This window comes from Dipodomys spectabilis, unplaced genomic scaffold (assembly GCF_019054845.1).
Source record: "Dipodomys spectabilis isolate Male_0828 unplaced genomic scaffold, ASM1905484v1 ptg000227l, whole genome shotgun sequence".
NCBI lineage: Eukaryota > Metazoa > Chordata > Mammalia > Rodentia > Heteromyidae > Dipodomys > Dipodomys spectabilis.
Window position 1 is genome coordinate 5,876,038 of NW_024870904.1, and position 18,694 is coordinate 5,894,731.

Below are 18,694 nucleotides of genomic sequence, written 5' to 3' on the forward strand. Positions count from 1 at the left end.
AGGCCTGGAGAGCAGAATGCCATGTATGTGGACGGGGGAGCTGTCCTCTCCCACTTCTCGCCAGTCTTGATTCCTAAGCCGGCTAGAGCAGCTTGCTGACTTGCCCTCTTTCCCCGCCCATCTCACATCCTCTGCAGCAAGAAGTTGAAAACTTTAAGAAAGTCAACATGATCAGCCGGGAGCAGTTTGACACCCTGACTCCTGAGCCCCCTGTGGACCCCAACCAGGAGGTTCCTCCTGGTCCGCCCCGGTTCCAGCAAGGTGAGGACCAGACATGAGACCCAATATTGATGAGGGTCCACAGCCTTGAACTGTCCCCTGCATGCTTACTGCACTTTCTGCCTCTGCAGTTCCCACTGATGCACTGGCCAACAAACTGTTTGGTGCTCCTGAGCCCTCCACCATTGCCCGTTCTCTACCAACCACTGTCCCAGAGTCACCAAACTACCGCAATGCCAGGACTCCCCGCACGCCCCGGACCCCACAGCTCAAAGACTCAAGCCAGACTTCGCGATTTTACCCAGTGGTAAAAGAAGGACGGACACTGGATGCCAAGGTGAGTTGCTTGTCCTGGACCCACTTTACTTTCTAGTTCTTTATTTCTGTCTGTCTCATCTGAGCCAGCGAAGTGAGTGGTGGACATAAGGATCCACCAGCAAATCTCCTTGCTCCTCGGCCTCCATTGCTTCACCTGTGAAATGGACTTGATAGTTGCTAGCTCCACAGCCATGAACATTATGTGGGAGAAAATGATTTTGTTGGAGTAGAACACTTTCTTAGCTTGCACACAACCCTGGGTTCAGTTCCCAGTACTGCAAACAAAACAAATGAACAAAGAATGAGCCCACAAAAAGTACTTTCTAAAATGGGAGGTTGGGACAGGGAAGGTGGCTCAGTGATAGAGCGCTTGCCTTGCATGCATGAGGCCCTGGGTTCTATTCCTCAGCACCACATAAGCAAAAAGAAAAAAGCCAGAAGTGGTGCTGTGGCTCAAGTGGTAGAGCGCTAGCCTTGAGCTGAAGAGTTGAGGGACAGCACCCAGGCCCAGAGTTCAGGCCCCACGACCAGATCCAAAATAAAATAAAATGGGAGGTACCATTCATTTATGAAGGCTGTCTTACTCTAAGAATTCTTCGTGCTCCTCAGAGTTGTACCTGTACAACTAAGTCCTGACTGATCTTTACAGATGCCTCGAAAAAGGAAGACAAGGCACAGCTCGAACCCACCTTTGGAGAGCCATGTGGGCTGGGTGATGGATTCCCGGGAGCACAGGCCGAGGACGGCATCTATTAGGTACTAGGGCAGTAGTGGATCAGGCTACCTATGTGGGGTGGGTAAGAGGGCATGAAATCTACCAGATTGGAAGTTCAAGGAACCTTCATGTAAAGCCAGGAGCTGGGAAGGGGAAAGGACTTGATTTTGATATGTTCATAGTGTTTTCTGAATTGTGATTGCCTACTTAAGAAACAATGTCCAAGTAAATAAGCATGTAGGGCTGGGGCTATAGCTCATTGGTGGAGAGCATGCTTAGCATGCCCAGGATGCTGGGTCTGATCCTTGCACCACAAGGAAAAGAGGAGGAAAAAAACAAATTCTATTATTTGGGTGCTGTAATGCTAGCTACTCAAGAAACCAAGATCTGAGATTTGTGGTTTGAAGGTAGCCATGGCAGGAATGTCTATAACACTCCTATCTCCCATAAAGTACTCAGAAAAAACTGGAAGTCACACCGTGGTTCAAGTGGTAGAGCACTATTCTTACCTTCAATTAACCACCCTAAAACCAGAAGTGGTGCTGTGGCTCAAAAGTGGTAGAGCACTAGCCTTAAGCAAAATGAGCTCAGGGACAGAGCCTAGGCCCTGAGTTCAAGCTCCACAACTAGCAAAAGAAAACCGAGGAAAAAGAAAATTCTTTGGTCCTGCCCTAACTCGGCTTACTGAGGTTTTCAGAATAGGTCCCAGATTCCTTTTTTTTTTTTTTCTCTTCGTTAGAAAGTCCATTGTTCCTTATTCTAAAGCAAGGTTTGGGAGTCACCAACCTATGTAGCCTGTTTCCTGCAGAAATAGTACAGACTGAAAATAAAGCAGGGTTATAAAATGGGTTAACATCAGATGGATGGCTCATTAAGGAAAGTATAAACTTACAAGTTAGGAAAAGAATGCCAGGAAGCGTAAATTTTGACATTTGAACAGAGCTCTGCTATTTACTAGTACCTTGATCCTGGACCAGTCTCTGATCCTCAGTAACTTCTTAAACTCTCTGAGGGTTGATGCAACGTCTTCCTCAATCAGGGACTGAACAATGCTAAATGGCACAGTTTGGGCTGACATGAGGGATCAAAAAGGATCTCCTAACCTTAGGGTGGGCTGTTACGGGTAACCTGGTGACACTTATCTTTCTGTGGTTCTAGTTCCAGCCCCTCAGAAGGGACACCTGCAGTTGGTAGCTATGGCTGTACCCCTCAGTCACTGCCCAAGTTCCAGCATCCTTCCCATGAGCTGCTCAAGGAAAATGGCTTCACACAACATGTCTACCATAAGTATCGTAGGCGCTGCCTTAACGGTAAGAAGTGCTGGGCCTTTGTGTGATTATTAGGTCCATGCAGACAACAGGTACTGGAAACAAGAAGTGACATGGCAAGAAGAACAAAAGTTAGATTCAGGTGTCTTGTTTGGTGGCTCAGTGGTAGAATGCTTGCCTTGCATGCATGAGGCCCTGGGTTCGATTCCTCAGCACCACATAAGCAGAAAAGGCTGGAAGTGGTGCTGCAGCTCAAGTGGTAGGGTGCTAGCCTTGAGCTGAAGAGCTGAAGGACAGTGCCCAGGCCCAGAGTTCAAGCCCCACGACCAACAAAAACAGGAAAACAAAATGAAATGGCAGAAGCTAGGGGAATTTAGATCATAACAGTTCAATTCCTTGAGCTTCCTCCATTTGATATAGAAAAGTGTCAGGTGTTAGGTTTTTTTGTTGTTGTTGGGTTTTGTTGTTGTTGTTGTTTTGCAATCTTGCCTGAAGTTTGTTGTTTTTTTTTTTTTTTTTTTTTTGTGGGTCCTGTGGCTTGAACTCTGGGCTTGGACGTTGTCCCTCAGCTCAAGGCAAGCGCTCTACAACTTGAGCCACAGTGCCACTTAGTTTTCTGGTGGTTAATTGGAGATGAGGACTTTCTTGCCTGGACTGGCTTTGAACCTCAGTCCTCAGATCTCAACCTGCTGCATAGCTAGGATTACAGGTGTGAGCCACCGGTGCCCAGCTCCATCATGTCTTAAGGAAAGAACTTTTTATTTTGTCAGTTGTGGTGCCTGAATTCTGGGTCTGGGTGCTATCCCTCAGCTCTTCAGCTCAAGGCTAGCACTCTACCACTTGAGCCACTGTACCACTTCCGGCCTTTTCTGCTTATGTGGTGCTGAGGAATCGAACCCAGGGCCTCATGCATGCAAAGCAAGCACTCTACCACTAAGCCACCTTCCCAGCTCCCCCCCCTTTTTTTTTCAGTGTGGTAGTTAGTGTGTAAAACACTTGAGAAATGATGCTCAATATCATCTAGGAGAAAGCCTTGATAGATGTTGTAAGATGTATTTCCATTTACCATAAAGTGAGATTGTTTTTTGCAAGTATGAAGGCTTAAATTCAGGACCTCATCTCCAGCCAGTTTTAGATTAAAAACCAACCCATGAATAACATTCTGGTTTTAGATTCTTTGCTATTTAAGGGAAACAGGACGATGCATTACCTTTATCTCCATCAGGTCTTGGCTAGAGGGGCCATGGCAATGGTCACCCCAACCTGCTCTCTATATACCTCCCAATACCTCTACCATGACTGCAGGCTCCAGCTTCTGTCGGCTGCCAGAAGTCAGGTCTTGCTGTTTGCCCTGGCAGGCTCAGGCCACAGTCCTTCTATTTATATTTCCCACCTAGCTTAAATGGCAGGCACATACCACTGCACCCAGCTTTCTATTGGTTGAGATTTTGATTTGAGATCTTTTTGCTTCAAACTATGATCCTTCTAGTCTCAACCTTCTGAGTAGCAAGGTTTACAGGTGTGAGGGTTACATCTAGTTACTGTTAGTCTCTTTAGTTGTACTCATTCTAGAGGATGGGAAATAGTGTATCTTATGGTTTTGATTTGCATTTTCCTCATTTGTGATACAGATTCTAATTTAGTTGGATCTGTCTTATCACTAAGTTTATAAGCATTCTTGTTAGATACATGTTTTCTCCCTTGTATGTTGTCTTTTTCACTTTCCCAATTCATAAATCTTTTGCTTATTTGTTTTGTTGGTCAGAGGGCTTGAACTCTGGATGTCCCTAAGCTCTTCAGCTCAAGGCTAGTGCTCTACCACTTGAACCACATAGCCACTTCCAGTTTTCTGAGTGGTTTGTTGGAGATGAGTCTCACAGCCTTTCCTGCCCGGGCTGGCTTTGAACTGCAGTCCTCAGGCTCCTGAGTAGATTACAGGTGTGAGCCACTGGTGCCCGGCTTCATAAAAGTTTCTAATGTTGGGAATGGGAAGGTGGCTCAGTGGTAGAGGGCTTGCCTTTCATGCATGAGGCCCTGGGTTCGATTCCTCAGTACCACATAAGCAAAAAGAAAAAAGCTGGAAGTGGCGCTGTGGCCCAAGTGGTAGAGTGCTAGCCTTGAGCTGAAGAGCTGAGGGACAGTGCCCAGGCCCAGAGTTCAGGCCCCACAACTGGACCAAAAAAAAAAAAAGTTTCTAATGTTAACTTTTTTTTTTTTTTTTTTCCCCTTGTCCTGGGGCTAGAACTCAAGGCCTGGGCACTATCCCTGAGCTTCTTTTTGCTCAAGGCTAGACTAGCACTTTATCACTTGAGCCATAGCACCACTTATAGTTTTTTCTGTTTATGTGGTACTGAGGAATCAAACCAACCCAAGGGTTTTATGCCTGCTAGGCAAACACTCTACCACTAAGCCACATTCCCAGCCCTAATCTTACCTTTTTTTGGCTGCTGATTGTTGTTTGTGCTTTTGGTCTTGCATATTGAGTTGTGGGATGTGTGTGGGGTGGAGGGTAGTCTTAGGGCTTGAACTCAGGGCCTGGGTGCTGTCTCTGAGCTTTTTTGCTCAAGGCTAGCACTCCAATCCTGTGAGCCACAGCTCTACTTCAGCTTTTTGGTGGTTAGTTGGAGATAAGAGTCTCATGGACTTGCCTGCCCAGGCTGGCTTCAAACTTTGATCTTCAGATCTCGGCCTCCTGAGTAAGCCATGATATCCAACTTGGAGGTTTGTTTTTTGTTTTGTTTTGTTTTGTTTTTGTTGGTCATGGGGCTTGAACTCAGGGCTTGGGTGCTGTGCTGTCTGAGTTTCTTCACTACCATTTTGAGTGAGATTGTCACTTCTGATTTAGGGATTATTTGGAGAGAAGAGTCTCATGGACTTTACTCCTCAGGCTAGCTTTGAACCATGATCCTCAGATCTCAACCTCCTAAGTAGCTAGGATTCCAGGCATGAGCCACTGGCGCCTGGCTAACTTTTTTTTGGGGGGGGGTGTTCGGTCGTGGGGCCTGAACTCTGGGTTTGAGCACTGTCCCTCAGCTCTTCAGCTCAAGGCTAGCGCTCTACCACTTGAGCCACAGCACCGCTTCTGGCTTTTTTTCTTTTTGCTTATGTGGTACTGAGGAATTGAACTCAGAGCCTCATGCATGCAAGGCAAGCACTCTACCACTTTCCCAGCCCTCCCACTAACTTTTGAGTTATGTTAATATAGTTAATACAAGTAAAGAGCACAGTGTAATTTGCTAGGATTTTAAAATTATTGGCTCATATTTTGCCTTATGCTGCTTACTCATGGTACCAGATAAAAAATGGATGGAAGCCGGGCACCGGTGGCTCACAGCTGTCTGTGAGCTTAGCTACTGACTGTCTGTCAGCTTAGCTACTCAGGAGGCTGAGATCTGAGGATCACAGTTCAAAGCCAGCTGGGTCAGGAAAGTCCCTAAGACTCTTGTCTCCATTAAACCATTAGAAAACCAGAAGTGGCACTGTAGCTCAAGTGGTCTAGAGCACTTGCCTTGAGCTGAAGAGCTAAGGGACAGCACCCAGGCCCAGAGTTCAAGCCCCACAACTGACAACAAAAAAAAGGATGAAATTGGTAGACATTATATTGGGCCAGACAAGTCAAGCTTAGAAAACCAGATATAGAGCTGGGAAGGTGGCTTAGTGGTAGAGCGCTTGCCTTGCATGCATGAGGCCCTGGGTTTGATTCCTCAGCACCACATAAGCAGGAAAAAAAAAAAAAATGGAAGTGGCTCAAGTGGTAGAGTGCTAGCCTTGAGCTGAAGAGCTGAGGGACAGCGCCCAGGCCCAGAGTTCAGGCCCCTCGACCAGACCAAAAAAAGAAAAGAAAACCAGATATATTTTTGCTCGTATATGGAAGCTAGACCTGAAAAAACATGCCTATCTGTGGACATTGACGTACATACATACATATATGCATATGTATACCTGTATGTGTAATTTTGTATATGTAGATAAACATGAAAGAAGATGGAATACTTTGTAACTTATATTAGACATCAAAAACCTCAGAGTTGTTGGTGAATAGGTGGTGGGGGAGAGACGGCTCTTTTGGGAGTTGAGTACTAGCAGAAGCGTTAGGCTAACAAGGAGGGTGAATGTGGTCTGAGTGCATTGCATATATGAAAGTAGAACAGTGAAACCTATTGACCTTGTTTTTAGGAAGTAGGAAGACTGGTAGAGGGGGTGAAATTGATTGGAATAACCAAGTAAAAATGAATAGAAAAGAAAACGGGGCCAGGTGCTGGTGGCTTACGCCTGGAATCCTAGCTACTCAGGAGGCTGAGATCATGGTTCAGCCTGGGTAGGAAAGTCTGTGATACCCTTATCTCCAATTAACTACCAAAAGCTGGGTGCTGCTGCTGGCTCATGCCTATAATCCTAGCTACTCAAGATGCTGAGATCTGAGGATTGTGTTTTGAAACCAGCCAGGGTAGGAAAGCCTGTGAGATTCTTATCTCCAATAACCACCAGAAAATCAGAAGTAGAGCTATGGCTCAAATTGGTAGAGTACTAGCCTTGAGTGAAGAAGCTCAGACAACACCTAGGTCCTGAGTTCAAGCCCAATAACCAACATAGAAGGGGGTACCATTGAGATGTCCAGTTAGACTAGTTCAGAAACTGAAGCCACCTGCTTCTAGCAAGGCATAAGGCCTAATGCATAAGAGTTCCTGCTAAGTAAATACTTTTCTTTTTTGTTGGTCATGGGGCTTGAACTCTGGGCCTGAGTGCTGTCCCTCAGCTCTTCAGCTCAAGGCTAGCACTCTATTACTTGAGCTACTGCGCCATTTCCGGTTTTCTCGTGATTTATTGGAGATAAAGAGTTTCATGGACTTTCTTGTCCAGGCTGGCTTTGAACTGCGATCCTGAGCCTCCTGAGTAGCTAGAATTACAGGCGTGAGCCACTGGTGCCCAGCAGGAAACCTGTTCTTAAGTCCCAGAATCCTTCGTCCCAAGAGCAAGGGCAGACAGCCCGAGTCATGTCTGCCCTCCTTCCCCACCAGAACGAAAGCGCTTGGGCATTGGCCAGTCTCAGGAGATGAACACACTCTTCCGCTTCTGGTCCTTCTTCCTCCGAGATCACTTCAACAAAAAGATGTACGAGGAGTTCAAACAGCTGGCTCTGGAGGATGCCAAAGAAGGCTACAGGTGAGCATAGTTCAGGTGGATGTCCAACTGGCTTTCTACAACTAGAGTTGGGAATGCATTCATATCTTACTTAAAATGAACAGTACTTTCACATGGTTCAAACTTCAGAACTTAAAAGGTGATGTGATGAAGTCTGCCTCCTAGCTGCATTTAGCAGCTGGTCATTATTTCCAAAAGATGCTTTGTGCCTTGTTCACAAGCGATTTGTCTATGCCATCTCTTACATCACTGTCTTTCATCTTTACACCAGAAGTGGTATACATCGTGGTATTCTTTTGCACTTGGCCTTTTTTTCTTAATCCTTTAGTTTAGAGATCCATCCACATCTGCACATAACTTTGCTTTTTCTGTGCTTGCATGCATGCATGCGTGCGTGCATGTATGTATGTGTGTATACATATGCACACACTGGTCCTAGGGCTTGAATTCAGGGCCTGGCATTTGTCCCGGAGCGTTTGAGGTAAAATACATTTCCTCCTGTAAGACATTTGGATGTTTGGTGTCTTGAGGCAGCAAATGTGGTTTGTTTGTTTTTGGGGGGGGGGGAGGGGGGGTCCAGTCGTGAGGCCTGAACTCGGTCTGGACGCTGTCCCTCAGCTCAAGGCTAGAGCTCTACTACTTGAGCCACAGCGCCACTTCCGGCTTTTTCTTTTTGCTTATGTGGTGCTGAGGAATCGAACCCTGTGCCTCAGGCATGCAAGGCAAGCGCTCTACCACTGAGCTACCTTCCCAGCCCAGAGGCAGCAAATGTTAATGTGCTGCCATCAAGATCATCCTGTGAATATCCTCTGTATCTCAATTTATCCTTTGTAAGAATGAGCATTTTAAACCAGGTACCTGTAGCTCACACCTGTAATCCTAGCGACTTAGGAAATCTGAGGATCAGAGTTCAAAGCCAGCATGGGCAGGAAATTCCACAAGACTCTTACCTCCAGTTAATCACAGAAAAAGCTGGAAGTGGTGCTATGGCTTGAGGCAGTGCTAACGGACCCACCTGCCCAGGTCCATCCAGAGTTCAAGCCCCAGGAGTGTCCCACCACCACCACAAAAAAAAAAAAGAGCATACTTTTAGAATACTTCTGTTACTGTTTTTGAGTCGGGATCTTGATCTGTAGCCCAGGCTGGCCTCAAACTTGAGACCCTGATACCTCAGCCTCCCAAGTTCTAGGATTACAGGCCTGCACTCCCAATCTAACTTGTATTTCTTTTTTTTTTTTTTTGGCCAGTCATGGGACCTGAATTCTGGGCCTGGGCACTGTCCCTCACTCTTCAGCTCAAGGCTAGGGCTCTACCACTCAAGCCATAGCACCATTTCTGGCTTTTTCTGCTTATGTGGTGCTGAAGAATTGAACCCAGGGCCTCATGCATGCAAGGCAAGCACTCTACCACTGAGCCACCTTCCCAGCCCTGTAATTTCTTTCTTCCTCATAAAAGTTCTTAAATTATTTTTGTAGAAAGCTTAAAGAGGGCTGGGAAGGTGACTCAGCGGTAGAGTGCTTGCCTTACATGCATGTGGCCCTGGGTTAGATTCCTCAGCACCACAAATAAAGAAAAAGCCAGAAGTGGTGCTGTGTGGCTCAAGTGGTAGCGTGCTAGCCTTGAGCTGAAGAGCTTAGGGACAGCACCCAGGCCTAGAGTTCAAGCACCACAACCGACAATAAAAAGCAAATCTTAAAGACAGATTCAAAAGATCACTGAAAAATCCCACTCCCCAAAATAACCAGTATTAATATTTTAAACATTTATCTTTTGTAGACTTTGCATATTTGTGTAGATGTAAAACCTCAATGACTTCTTTGAGGTTTTGAACCTCAGCCTTCAGATCTCAGCCTCTTGAGTAGCTGGGAGTATAGGTGTGAGCCACCAGCGCCCAGCTTATGAACAGCTTTATACTTCCATAAAATATAAATATGTATTTCTTGGTCCTTTTCTTTGCATATGTTCCCAGAAATGAAATTTGTAAGTCAAACAAAGGACAAACCTGGGCTGGGAAGGTGGCTCAGTGATAGAGCGCTTGCCTTGCATGCATGAGGCCCTGGATTCAATTCCTCAGCACCACATAAGCAGGGGGGGGAAAAGCCGGAAGTGGTGCTGTGGCTCAAGTGGTAGAGCACTAGCCTTGAGCTGAAGAGCTGAGGGACAGCGCCCAGGCCCAGAGTTCAGGCCCCACGACCGGACCACCCTCCCCCCCCCAAAGAAAAAAAGAAAGGACGAACCTAATTGGTATGCTTAAATGGTTTTTGTCAAAAGTTTTCTGTAAAGAAATAGACTTTGTGGGTGCTAGGGTATCTGTCACAGCTATTCAGTTCTGCTCTTTTAGAGCAGAAAGCAATTAAAGGCACTGTGTAAAGAAATGGGAATGAAAAGGGAAGTGAAAGGCTAGACAGTTTCCTGACCCATGTCAAGCCATGAACTTTTTTTTATATAAAGTTTTTTTTTTGGGGGGGGGGGGGGTCTGGTCGTGGGGCCTGAACTCTGGGCCTGGGTGCTGTCCCTCAGCTCTTCAGCTCAAGACTAGCGCTCTACCACTTGAGCCACAGCGCCACTTCCGGCTTTTTTCTTTTTGCTTATGTGGTGCTGAGGAATCGAACCCAGGGCCTCAGGCATGCAAGGCAAGCAAGTGCTCTACCACTGAACCACCTTCCCAGCCCCAAGCCATGAACTCTGGGTTTTGGTTTTTGCTTTGTTTTGTTTTTTGCCAGTGCTGGGACTTGAACTCAAGGCCTGGGTACTGTCCCTGAGCTTCTTTTGCTCAAGGTTAGCACTCTATCACTTGAGCCACGGCACCACTTCTGGCTTTTTCTGTTTATGTGATACTGAGGAATCAGTACCACATAAAGGCATGCTAGGCAAACAAACACTCTACCACTAAGCCACATTCCCAAGCCCTAGGTTACATCTTGATAATGTCATCCCACCATTATTGCTGGCTCTAGCATTCAAATTGTTAGCTTTCTTAAAAGTGTATTTGCCTTTTTTTTTTTTCTTTTTTGCCAGTCCTGGGGCTTGAACTCACCTTTGAGCCTCTTTGAGCCTCTACCAGTTGAGCCACAGCACCACTTCTGGCTTTTTCTGAATAGTTTATTGGATATAGGAGTAACATAGACTTTCCTGTTTGGGCTAGCTTTGAACCACATCCTCAGATCTCAGCCTCCTGAGTAGCTAGGATTACAGGCGTGAGCCAGCGGTGCCTGGCCAAATTTTTTCAACAAAGGAATAACGAGTTTCCTAGCTCTTTCCCATGCAGGCACATTGCCATTTTATAGATGCAGAAACTGCCTGAGTTCACTGACCTTGTGTCCTCCACAGATATGGTTTGGAGTGCCTTTTTCGATACTACAGTTATGGCCTAGAAAAAAAGTTTCGGTTGGACATATTCAAGGACTTTCAGGAGGAAACCGTGAAGGACTATGAAGCTGGTAAGTGTCAGAGTTGGAGCTGTGTAAGCCCTGATTATCCGGACCTTCTAGCTACTTGATCCACCTGTCACCTGTGTCTTTCTGTGTGTCACCCTATACCTCCCTCTCCTCTGAGCCTACTTATCCTCATCTCAGGAGCCTAACTTTTGTCTGCTTATCTTCTTTCTTTTTTTTTTTTTTTTTTTATCATAGGCCAGCTCTATGGACTGGAGAAGTTCTGGGCTTTCCTAAAATATTCCAAAGCCAAAAATTTGGACATTGACCCCAAACTGCAAGAATACCTCGGCAAATTCAGACGGCTAGAAGACTTCCGAGTGGATGTAAGTGAAAGTCTCTCATGGGCTGGGAACGTGGCTTAGTGGTAGAGTGCTTGCCTAGCATGCATGAAGCCGTGTTTGATTCCTCAGTACCACATAAGCAGAAAAGGCTGAAAGTGGCACTGTGGTTCAAAGGGTAGCCCTGAGCAAAGAAGCTCAGGGACAGTGCCCAAGCCCTGAGTTCAAGCCCCAAGACTGGCAAGAAAAAAAGAAAATCTCTCTTTTCACTCTCAGTGATCCTGTAAAGAAAAAAATGTTCTATACTTAGCCAATAACTCACACCTGCAATTCTAGCTACTCAAGAGTCCAAGAGACAACAGGCACTGGCAGTTCATGCCTATAATCCTAGCTGCTTGTGAAGCTGTGATCTGAGGATTGTAGTCCAAAATCAGAGCCAGGCCAGGGAGGAAATTCCGTCAGACTATTAGCCACCAAAAAGCTAGAAATGGAGCTGTAACTTGAGTGGTATAGCACTTGAGCAAAAAAGCACTTAGGCTCTGAGTTCAAGTACCAGGACAGGCAGAAAAAAAAAGTCCAAAAGACTGTCTCCAATTTCAAAGGCCCAAATTCATTTCCCTGTACCCCTCCAAAACAAAGTCTATTCCAGGAATCAGGATGCTTAAGTTCTAGTCCTAGCTATGCCATTGGCTCAGGAACCCTCTCCCGGGTCTTCCACTTTGGGTTTTCTTAGGGTCCTCGTCTGAAAAGTGGAAGGCGAAGATGGGCAGTGAGTCTAAATTAAGAGTTGTGTGGCTGCCCCAGTGTCCCTTCTCATTGTAGACAGTTAAGTCATCAAAGGCTCTTTTCCTTACATTCCCAGTCCTTACTGCCATGTCCAGGTGCACAACTATGAATTTATATTAGGATTATTATTATGATGAATGTATTTGTTCTGGAAAAGGTCCATTCCAGCTAACTAGAAGCTTGTAAACTAGTGTCCCGTTCTTTTGAACAGTGCTCCAACAGTGACATCCAGTGGTGAGTCTGAATTATTGCTACTAGATATCAAGGAAGCATAAACACTGATCTGCACCAGGTGCTTCAGGGACTTCAGAGATGAGTGAGAGACTATTTCCTTGGGTTTATAATGGCAGTGTGCTTATTAACATGTGTGAGGTTTTGGGTTTAATCCCCCAGCACCTCAGAAAAAAGGTGATAGTTTAACCAGTGAGTCTGTAATGTAGTAGGATCTACTGCTAAGGATCTTATCCCTTCTCTTCCAACTTTGTAAGTAAACACCATTGAGCATTTACTATGTCCCAGACACTGTGCTAGGCACTTTATATTAACCTTGTTGACCTTTAGGTAGTCCAGATAGATAAAACTGAAGAGATAAGGGAAACACTTCTCAGATTTCCCCTTGTAGAGATGAATCTGTTTTGGGGAGAGAGGGTGTACAAAGGCAAAGAACAAGGGCTCAGCTATGGTACCCAGAAAAGGAATCGAGATACTCAGCACCTCTGGTGATTGTGGAGCCAGACTGGATCATGGTCAGGTTCTTGGTTCAGTGGCCTGTTTAGTGGCCTGTTTTAGTGTGTGTATGGGGGAGGGGGGGGGGGGAGACGACCAGTGATTCCCCAAGAACATCTGGTGTTGGGTGCTGGTGGCTTAGAACACCTATACTCCCAGCTATTTAGGTCTAAGGATCATAGTTCAAAGCCAGCCCAGGCAGGAAAGTCCATGAGACTCATCTCCAATTAACCACCAGAAAGCCGGAAGTGGAGCTGTGGCTCAAAGTGGTAGAGCACTAGCCTTGAGCAAAAGTTCAGGGACAGCACCCAGTCCCTGAGTTCAAGCCCCATGACTGGGGAAAGAAAAGAAGAAAAAAAAAAAAATCTGGCCCTTCTGAGCTGAGACCTCGGCATACTGCATGCGAGGTTTCACACATTTCCTAACCAAAAGATGTATTCTCAAAAGGAGAGTTGAAATGTGAATGGATAAAAGCCTGGTCTTTAGAGGTAGGTGGATCTAAATTTTATCTTTGCCAATTACTTCTGTCTGTTTCCTCGCCTGTGAAATCGCATAATTATATCCACATCAAAGGGGTGGTATGACGGCTGTGAGAGAATACACGTAAAATAGTATAATGTTGGCATAGAAAAAGATGCTTAGTAGTTGGAAATTGGTTTTTAAGGTCAAAACTATTGATCTACCTTGAGAGGTAGAAACTAGGTCTGTAGACAGCCCTGGAGGGGGCTTTGGTCACGTGCGACTCCCTCCTCTCTTGCAGCCTCCTATGGGTGAAGAGGGCAACCACAAGCGACACCCCGTGGTAGCAGGTGGCGGCGGCGGCGGCGGTGAGAGCAGGAAGCGGTGCCCCTCGCAGTCTTCCAGCAGGCCTGCATCTATGATCAGCCAACCCCTTCTACCACCTACTGGCCAGCCTGTCCGGGAAGATGCCAAATGGACAAGCCAGCACTCGGACACTCAGACTTTGGGAAAGTGAAAAGCCCCTAGCCCTGGGGTTTTGGGGGGAGACGGGGTGGGGTGGGCGAAGGTCCGTGGGGGTGCCCAGTCCCAGGAGAGGGGACAGAGAAGGGACAGGCCTGGAGTTATTTGGATGGGCCTTTATGCTGAGTAGCGGTGTATCCACCATTCTGGCTCTTAGAGGTACCCCTGGGCAGGAGCCTCCACACACCCCTTCATTCCCTCCTCTCTCCATGACCTTTCCATCTGAGCTTCTTCTAAGGGGGGAGGGAAAGGGGGGAGATTTTTTATATATATATACATATATATATATATATCAAGTTTTAAATTATTGATAGTTTGTCTGGATTACCAAAATCACTTTTCAGCCCTGCCCATGGCTGAGAGGCCGCAACCCTGGTCCCCACTCACAGCTTCCTCTTGCTCCCCCTCAAGCCAACTATGCAGCCCACCAGAAGGCCCATGGGGCCTCGTCACCCAGTACTGTCCCACGGAAGGCTCTGAAGTGCCCCTGCGCCCCAGAAGCACCGGCCCCACGATCATCAGGGGCTTGCCATCATCCTGTTCTCTCCCTCTTGTCCCCACTCTACGCCCTTCTGCCACCTTCTGGGGAAGAAGGAAACCAAAGGATCTAAAAGTGGGGGCTGGGAAGGTCTCAGCCTCCCCCCCTCCCCCTGCTCCCTTTACTCCCCAGCCCAGAGAGACGCTGCTCATACCAGAAAAGACTATTGAAAGATGATTTATTTTATTTTTCTCTGACCTTTTCCATTTTTGAGAAAAATGGGGAAAAAAAAAATCGACCATTTAAAAAAAAAAAAAGAAAAGAAAAAAAAAACACAAAAAAGTCAGAAAACAGCCCCCACCTAATCCATAGAAAGTGATGTCTTGCCCCCTCTCCTTGGAATTTGTTTTGTTTTGTTTTCGTTCTTGGAAATAATATTTTTTTAAACGTTGCCTTATTGTGGAGCGGGAATCTGAAATAAAACCCAAATGCCTGCTTTCCTCGGTGGAGTCGACCCCGAAGAGCTCCCACCTTCTCTGGATGTGCCTGGGCTTGGACTGGCTAGAATCTTTCTCTGGACTGAGTTGCATGTACAGCGCCTCCCACCCGGAGGCAAGAGAGTTGGGGTGGTTCGTAGCCGAGCCATCTCCCCCTCCCCCCATCCCCCCGCCGTTGCATCGTTTGAAGCTGACGTCCCCTGTCTGTACACTGCTGCCACTGTCGAGTCCTCGCGCTGCTTGCTGTCGCCTCGCGCCAGGCCTGTCCTGCCGTGACCCTCTTCATCTTACCCTGGGGAAACCCCCCCCCCCCCCCAAGGCCAAGTTCACTTCAAACTGTCGGAAAGAAAGAGTTGGCCTGGATCTGGAACACACTTGAGCGTAACCCCCTTTCCCCCCCCCCAGCCCGAAGGGGGCAGGTGAACCCTGCAGCCATGGCTTGGATCTGTTTCTCAGCATTGCCCCCAAGAAGATCGGAGACCTCAAGGAAGCCTTGTCTCATTCAAAGTGGAGAGAGAGAGGTGCCATTCTCCTCCAAGGGCCTCGTGGGGTCTTCCCATGTTGCATCTTGCCCTGCCTCCCTCTGCGAGCCATCTCTGCCCACCCTCTAAAAGCCCATGTGGGAGTGAGACCACGGCCTGGGAAGAAAGGCCGAGGAGGAGCTGGGGAGACCCTGCCCATTGGCGAAGCCCCATGGCAGGAAGGTATATGTGGACATAGAGTATACCTGCCTTCTCTTCTCCAGTCACTGACTGCCTCTGCCAGGCTGCAAATGACAATGGAATGGCTGGAGTCCACTTGTCATCCGAAGCCAGGAAGGGTGATCAAGGACTGACCCACACCGCTGGGGTGGTTGTGTCAAGTTATGGGCCTGACTTTGGTGCTCCACCTGCGTGGGACCTGGGCACCAGTGAAACGTCGGTGTTCTTGTTGCTTGGTTACCTGGAACCTCTGTGGCCCACCTCGTCACCAGGTTCCTCTGTTGGCCCACAGGTTGGGAGTTAGGAGAAAGGTTACAGTGTCCCAGGCTGCCAAGGGCTTCCCCTCTGCTAGGGAGTCCTTCATTGCTTAACCTGTGCCCTTCCCATGTTCAGTATGGGAGTGCGTGCAGTCAGGCTCTGCTGGGACCTGAGGCCTTTCCCTGACTGGTCTGGTGCCTGCCCCATGCCGTACCAGACACTGGACTCCTGAACCCCAGTTTCCTCCCTTTGGTTTTCCCTTTCTTTCCTTTGGCCAATCAGCCCCAGTCTGTATCCAGCACCACTGAAACCTCAGGTTCGGCCTTTGTGTGGATCTGGGTCAAGGGTCAAGGTGAGGGGGAAGGCTCTTCCCCCATGCCCAGCCTGCCATCCTCTCCCTGAGCCTTTCAGATGCCCCTGGCGGAGGAGGACCGTAGCTGTGGGCAGGTGGGATTTCATCTCAACATAGGCTGAGGAGAGGGGGTGGGGAGCTTTTCTTTTTCCTTTTTTTTTTTTCTTTTTTCTTCCCCCTCCCCCCCCCCATTTTTTTTTTTTTTTTTTGTAACATGTTAGGAGTTAATGTTGCAAAGAGTAGTTTACATCTTCACTTTCTGAAGACACTTGAATTTAGGACCGATGTATCTGTGACAAGCATGCCCGGAGTGGCAGGGCCTTGAGGCCGGCCACTTCCCATTCACCATCTTCCCACAGGGATCGAAGAACTGAGACCCAAGGCAACACCCTGCCCAGACCCCCTCTATTCATCCCCTACTTTTCCAGAGTTGGTCCTTACAGAACGACCTTTGGACAGCCAACAGAAGGTCCATGTGCCTCTGCCCTGGCAAAGGGCAGATATCTGGAATGCCCTCCTGAACCTGGGAGCAAATGCACTACGAGAAGAGAAGGCTGTGTCCCACCCTGCTCCAGCCCAGGCCCCTAGGGCTCTGGTGGAGGTGCTGAGCCCCATGTCGAAGTTGTTCAACGTTTTTCGTTTTGTTCCATTGTAGCTCTTTTTTCCCCCCTTTTCTGATGACTGATTTACAAAAAAAAGAAAGCAAGCTGCTCAGAAAGGCCCTGGAAGTGGGGAAGGAGGGTGAGAGGTTGCCAAAAGTCTGGGTAGAGTTAGTCTGGATCATCTGGGACTCTTGAATAGGAACCCCAAAGTACTTGTGTGGAAGGGTCCCTGATTTCTCCCTCAGACCCCCATCCTCTCCTCCTTTGGCCATGTTGATGGTGGAGAAGATAAGAACTTTCAGCCCATTTCTCACTGGAGAGGAAAACTCATCTGGCTTTGCAGAGAAAGGTTCCCCCTTACGCTCATAGTACATTATCTACCATGTGCTTTAGGATATCACATTTAAAAGGACAAAAAAAAAATGTAAAATACTTGAATGAGCTTGTATTATAACATTAATATTATTGAGAGTATCTGCTTCCCAGGCTGAAGTGATTTCATTCATTATTCTAGTCCTGCTTTAGTCCTTTGTAATTTGTGGTAATTATGCTTTTCTTTTTAATACAAAAAAAATGTATAAAAATAAAAACTTGAAAAGGCAAACCTACTGTTTGGTCTCCCATCCGGCGCACTGCAATTGGCTGAAAGAGAGGAGCACTTTGGGGATCCCTGATGCTAGGAGAGAGCTGCCTGGGGTAGGTGCTTCTTAAAGCAGCTAGTGTATGCACTTGGGTTTCGTTTTTTTGTACCTTTCCTGGGGCTTGAACTCAGTACCTCCCATTGTCATTTGGCCTCCCTCTCCCTTCCCCTCCCTCCAAGTCCTAGGGCTTGAACTCTGGGCCTGGGCACTGTTCTTGAGCTTCTTTTGCTCAAGTCTAGCACTCTACCACCTGAGCCACAGCGCCACCTGCGTTTTTTTCTGTGTATGTGGTGCTGAGGGATCAAACCCAGGTCTTCATGCATGCTAGGCAAGCACTTTACCGCTAAGCCACATTCCCAGGTGCCCTTCCCCCCCCCCCCCACCCCTTTTTTTTTATGTCAGATGTGAGGCTTGAAATTTGGGCTGGGTGCCATCCCTGAGCTTTTTTGCTCAAGGCTAACATCTACCGCTGAGCCACAGCAACACTTCCTGTTTTCTGGTGGATAATTAAAGAACCTCCAGACTATCCTGTCTGGGCTGGCTTGGAACCACAGTCAAGTTGTCAGCCTCCTGAGTAGTTAGGATTATAATTGGGAGCCACCAGCACCCAGCTTTCACTTACAGGTGGTTGGCACTCTACCGCTTGAGCCATGCCTCCGTTTCCTTGTTAGAGCTCCACTTCCAGTCTTTTGGTGGTTAATTGGAAATAAAGAGTCTCACAGACTTCCCTGCTCAGGCTGGCTTTGAACCACGATCCTCAGATCTCAGCTAGGATTACAGGCTCCAGCACCCAGCTTGAGCAAGCACTCCACACTTGGTCGACTCCTCACCCCCACCCTTTCATTCTGTCTTGGTGGGACTTGAGAGCCATAGCCGACACCACAAAGAGCTACCTGTCCAACAGGTGAAATTTCAGCTTTTCTACCCACTTCTTGCGCTAGCTTTTCCACCAGCTGCAACATAGCATTGTAAATAGCCAAGAAGGAAAATACTGTGGTTTTTGTGGAGGGTCAGCATTGCCTCAACAGGCTTTCTGGAAGGAGTAAGGAGGAAGTAGCTATTAGGTAGTCTGACCTGAAGTCCAGGCCAGCCTCTGCACCCTTACAGGAGATGCAGGAAGCCACACTCCACACTAACGATGAGGTGTGGTCTCTGCCCAGCTTCACAACTGTTTGGCTTCCCATCATGGCACTTCCTATCAAATGGTTTCCTGTCCTTCAGGTGGGCAGGTACTTTGGCACCTCCTATCAAATGGTTTCCTGTCCTTCAGGTGGGCAGTACTTTGGCACCTCCTA

At 47.5% G+C, this 18,694-nt stretch overlaps 1 protein-coding gene across 2 annotated transcripts in view; it reads left to right on the forward strand.

Moving 5' to 3' along the window:
• Larp1 (La ribonucleoprotein 1, translational regulator) overlaps nt 1-17,362 on the forward strand; it is a 104,123-nt gene extending 86,761 nt beyond the window's left edge. For both annotated transcript variants that reach the window (XM_042697612.1, XM_042697611.1), the window contains exons 12-19: nt 138-261; nt 351-556; nt 1,187-1,293; nt 2,411-2,562; nt 7,539-7,683; nt 10,993-11,102; nt 11,295-11,422; nt 13,650-17,362. In XM_042697612.1, coding sequence (XP_042553546.1) covers nt 138-261; nt 351-556; nt 1,187-1,293; nt 2,411-2,562; nt 7,539-7,683; nt 10,993-11,102; nt 11,295-11,422; nt 13,650-13,865 — 1,188 coding nt within the window. In that variant the 3' untranslated portion in view covers nt 13,866-17,362. The remainder of the gene's footprint in view (nt 1-137; nt 262-350; nt 557-1,186; nt 1,294-2,410; nt 2,563-7,538; nt 7,684-10,992; nt 11,103-11,294; nt 11,423-13,649) is intronic.
• The last annotated feature ends 1,332 nt before the right edge of the window (nt 17,363-18,694 follow it).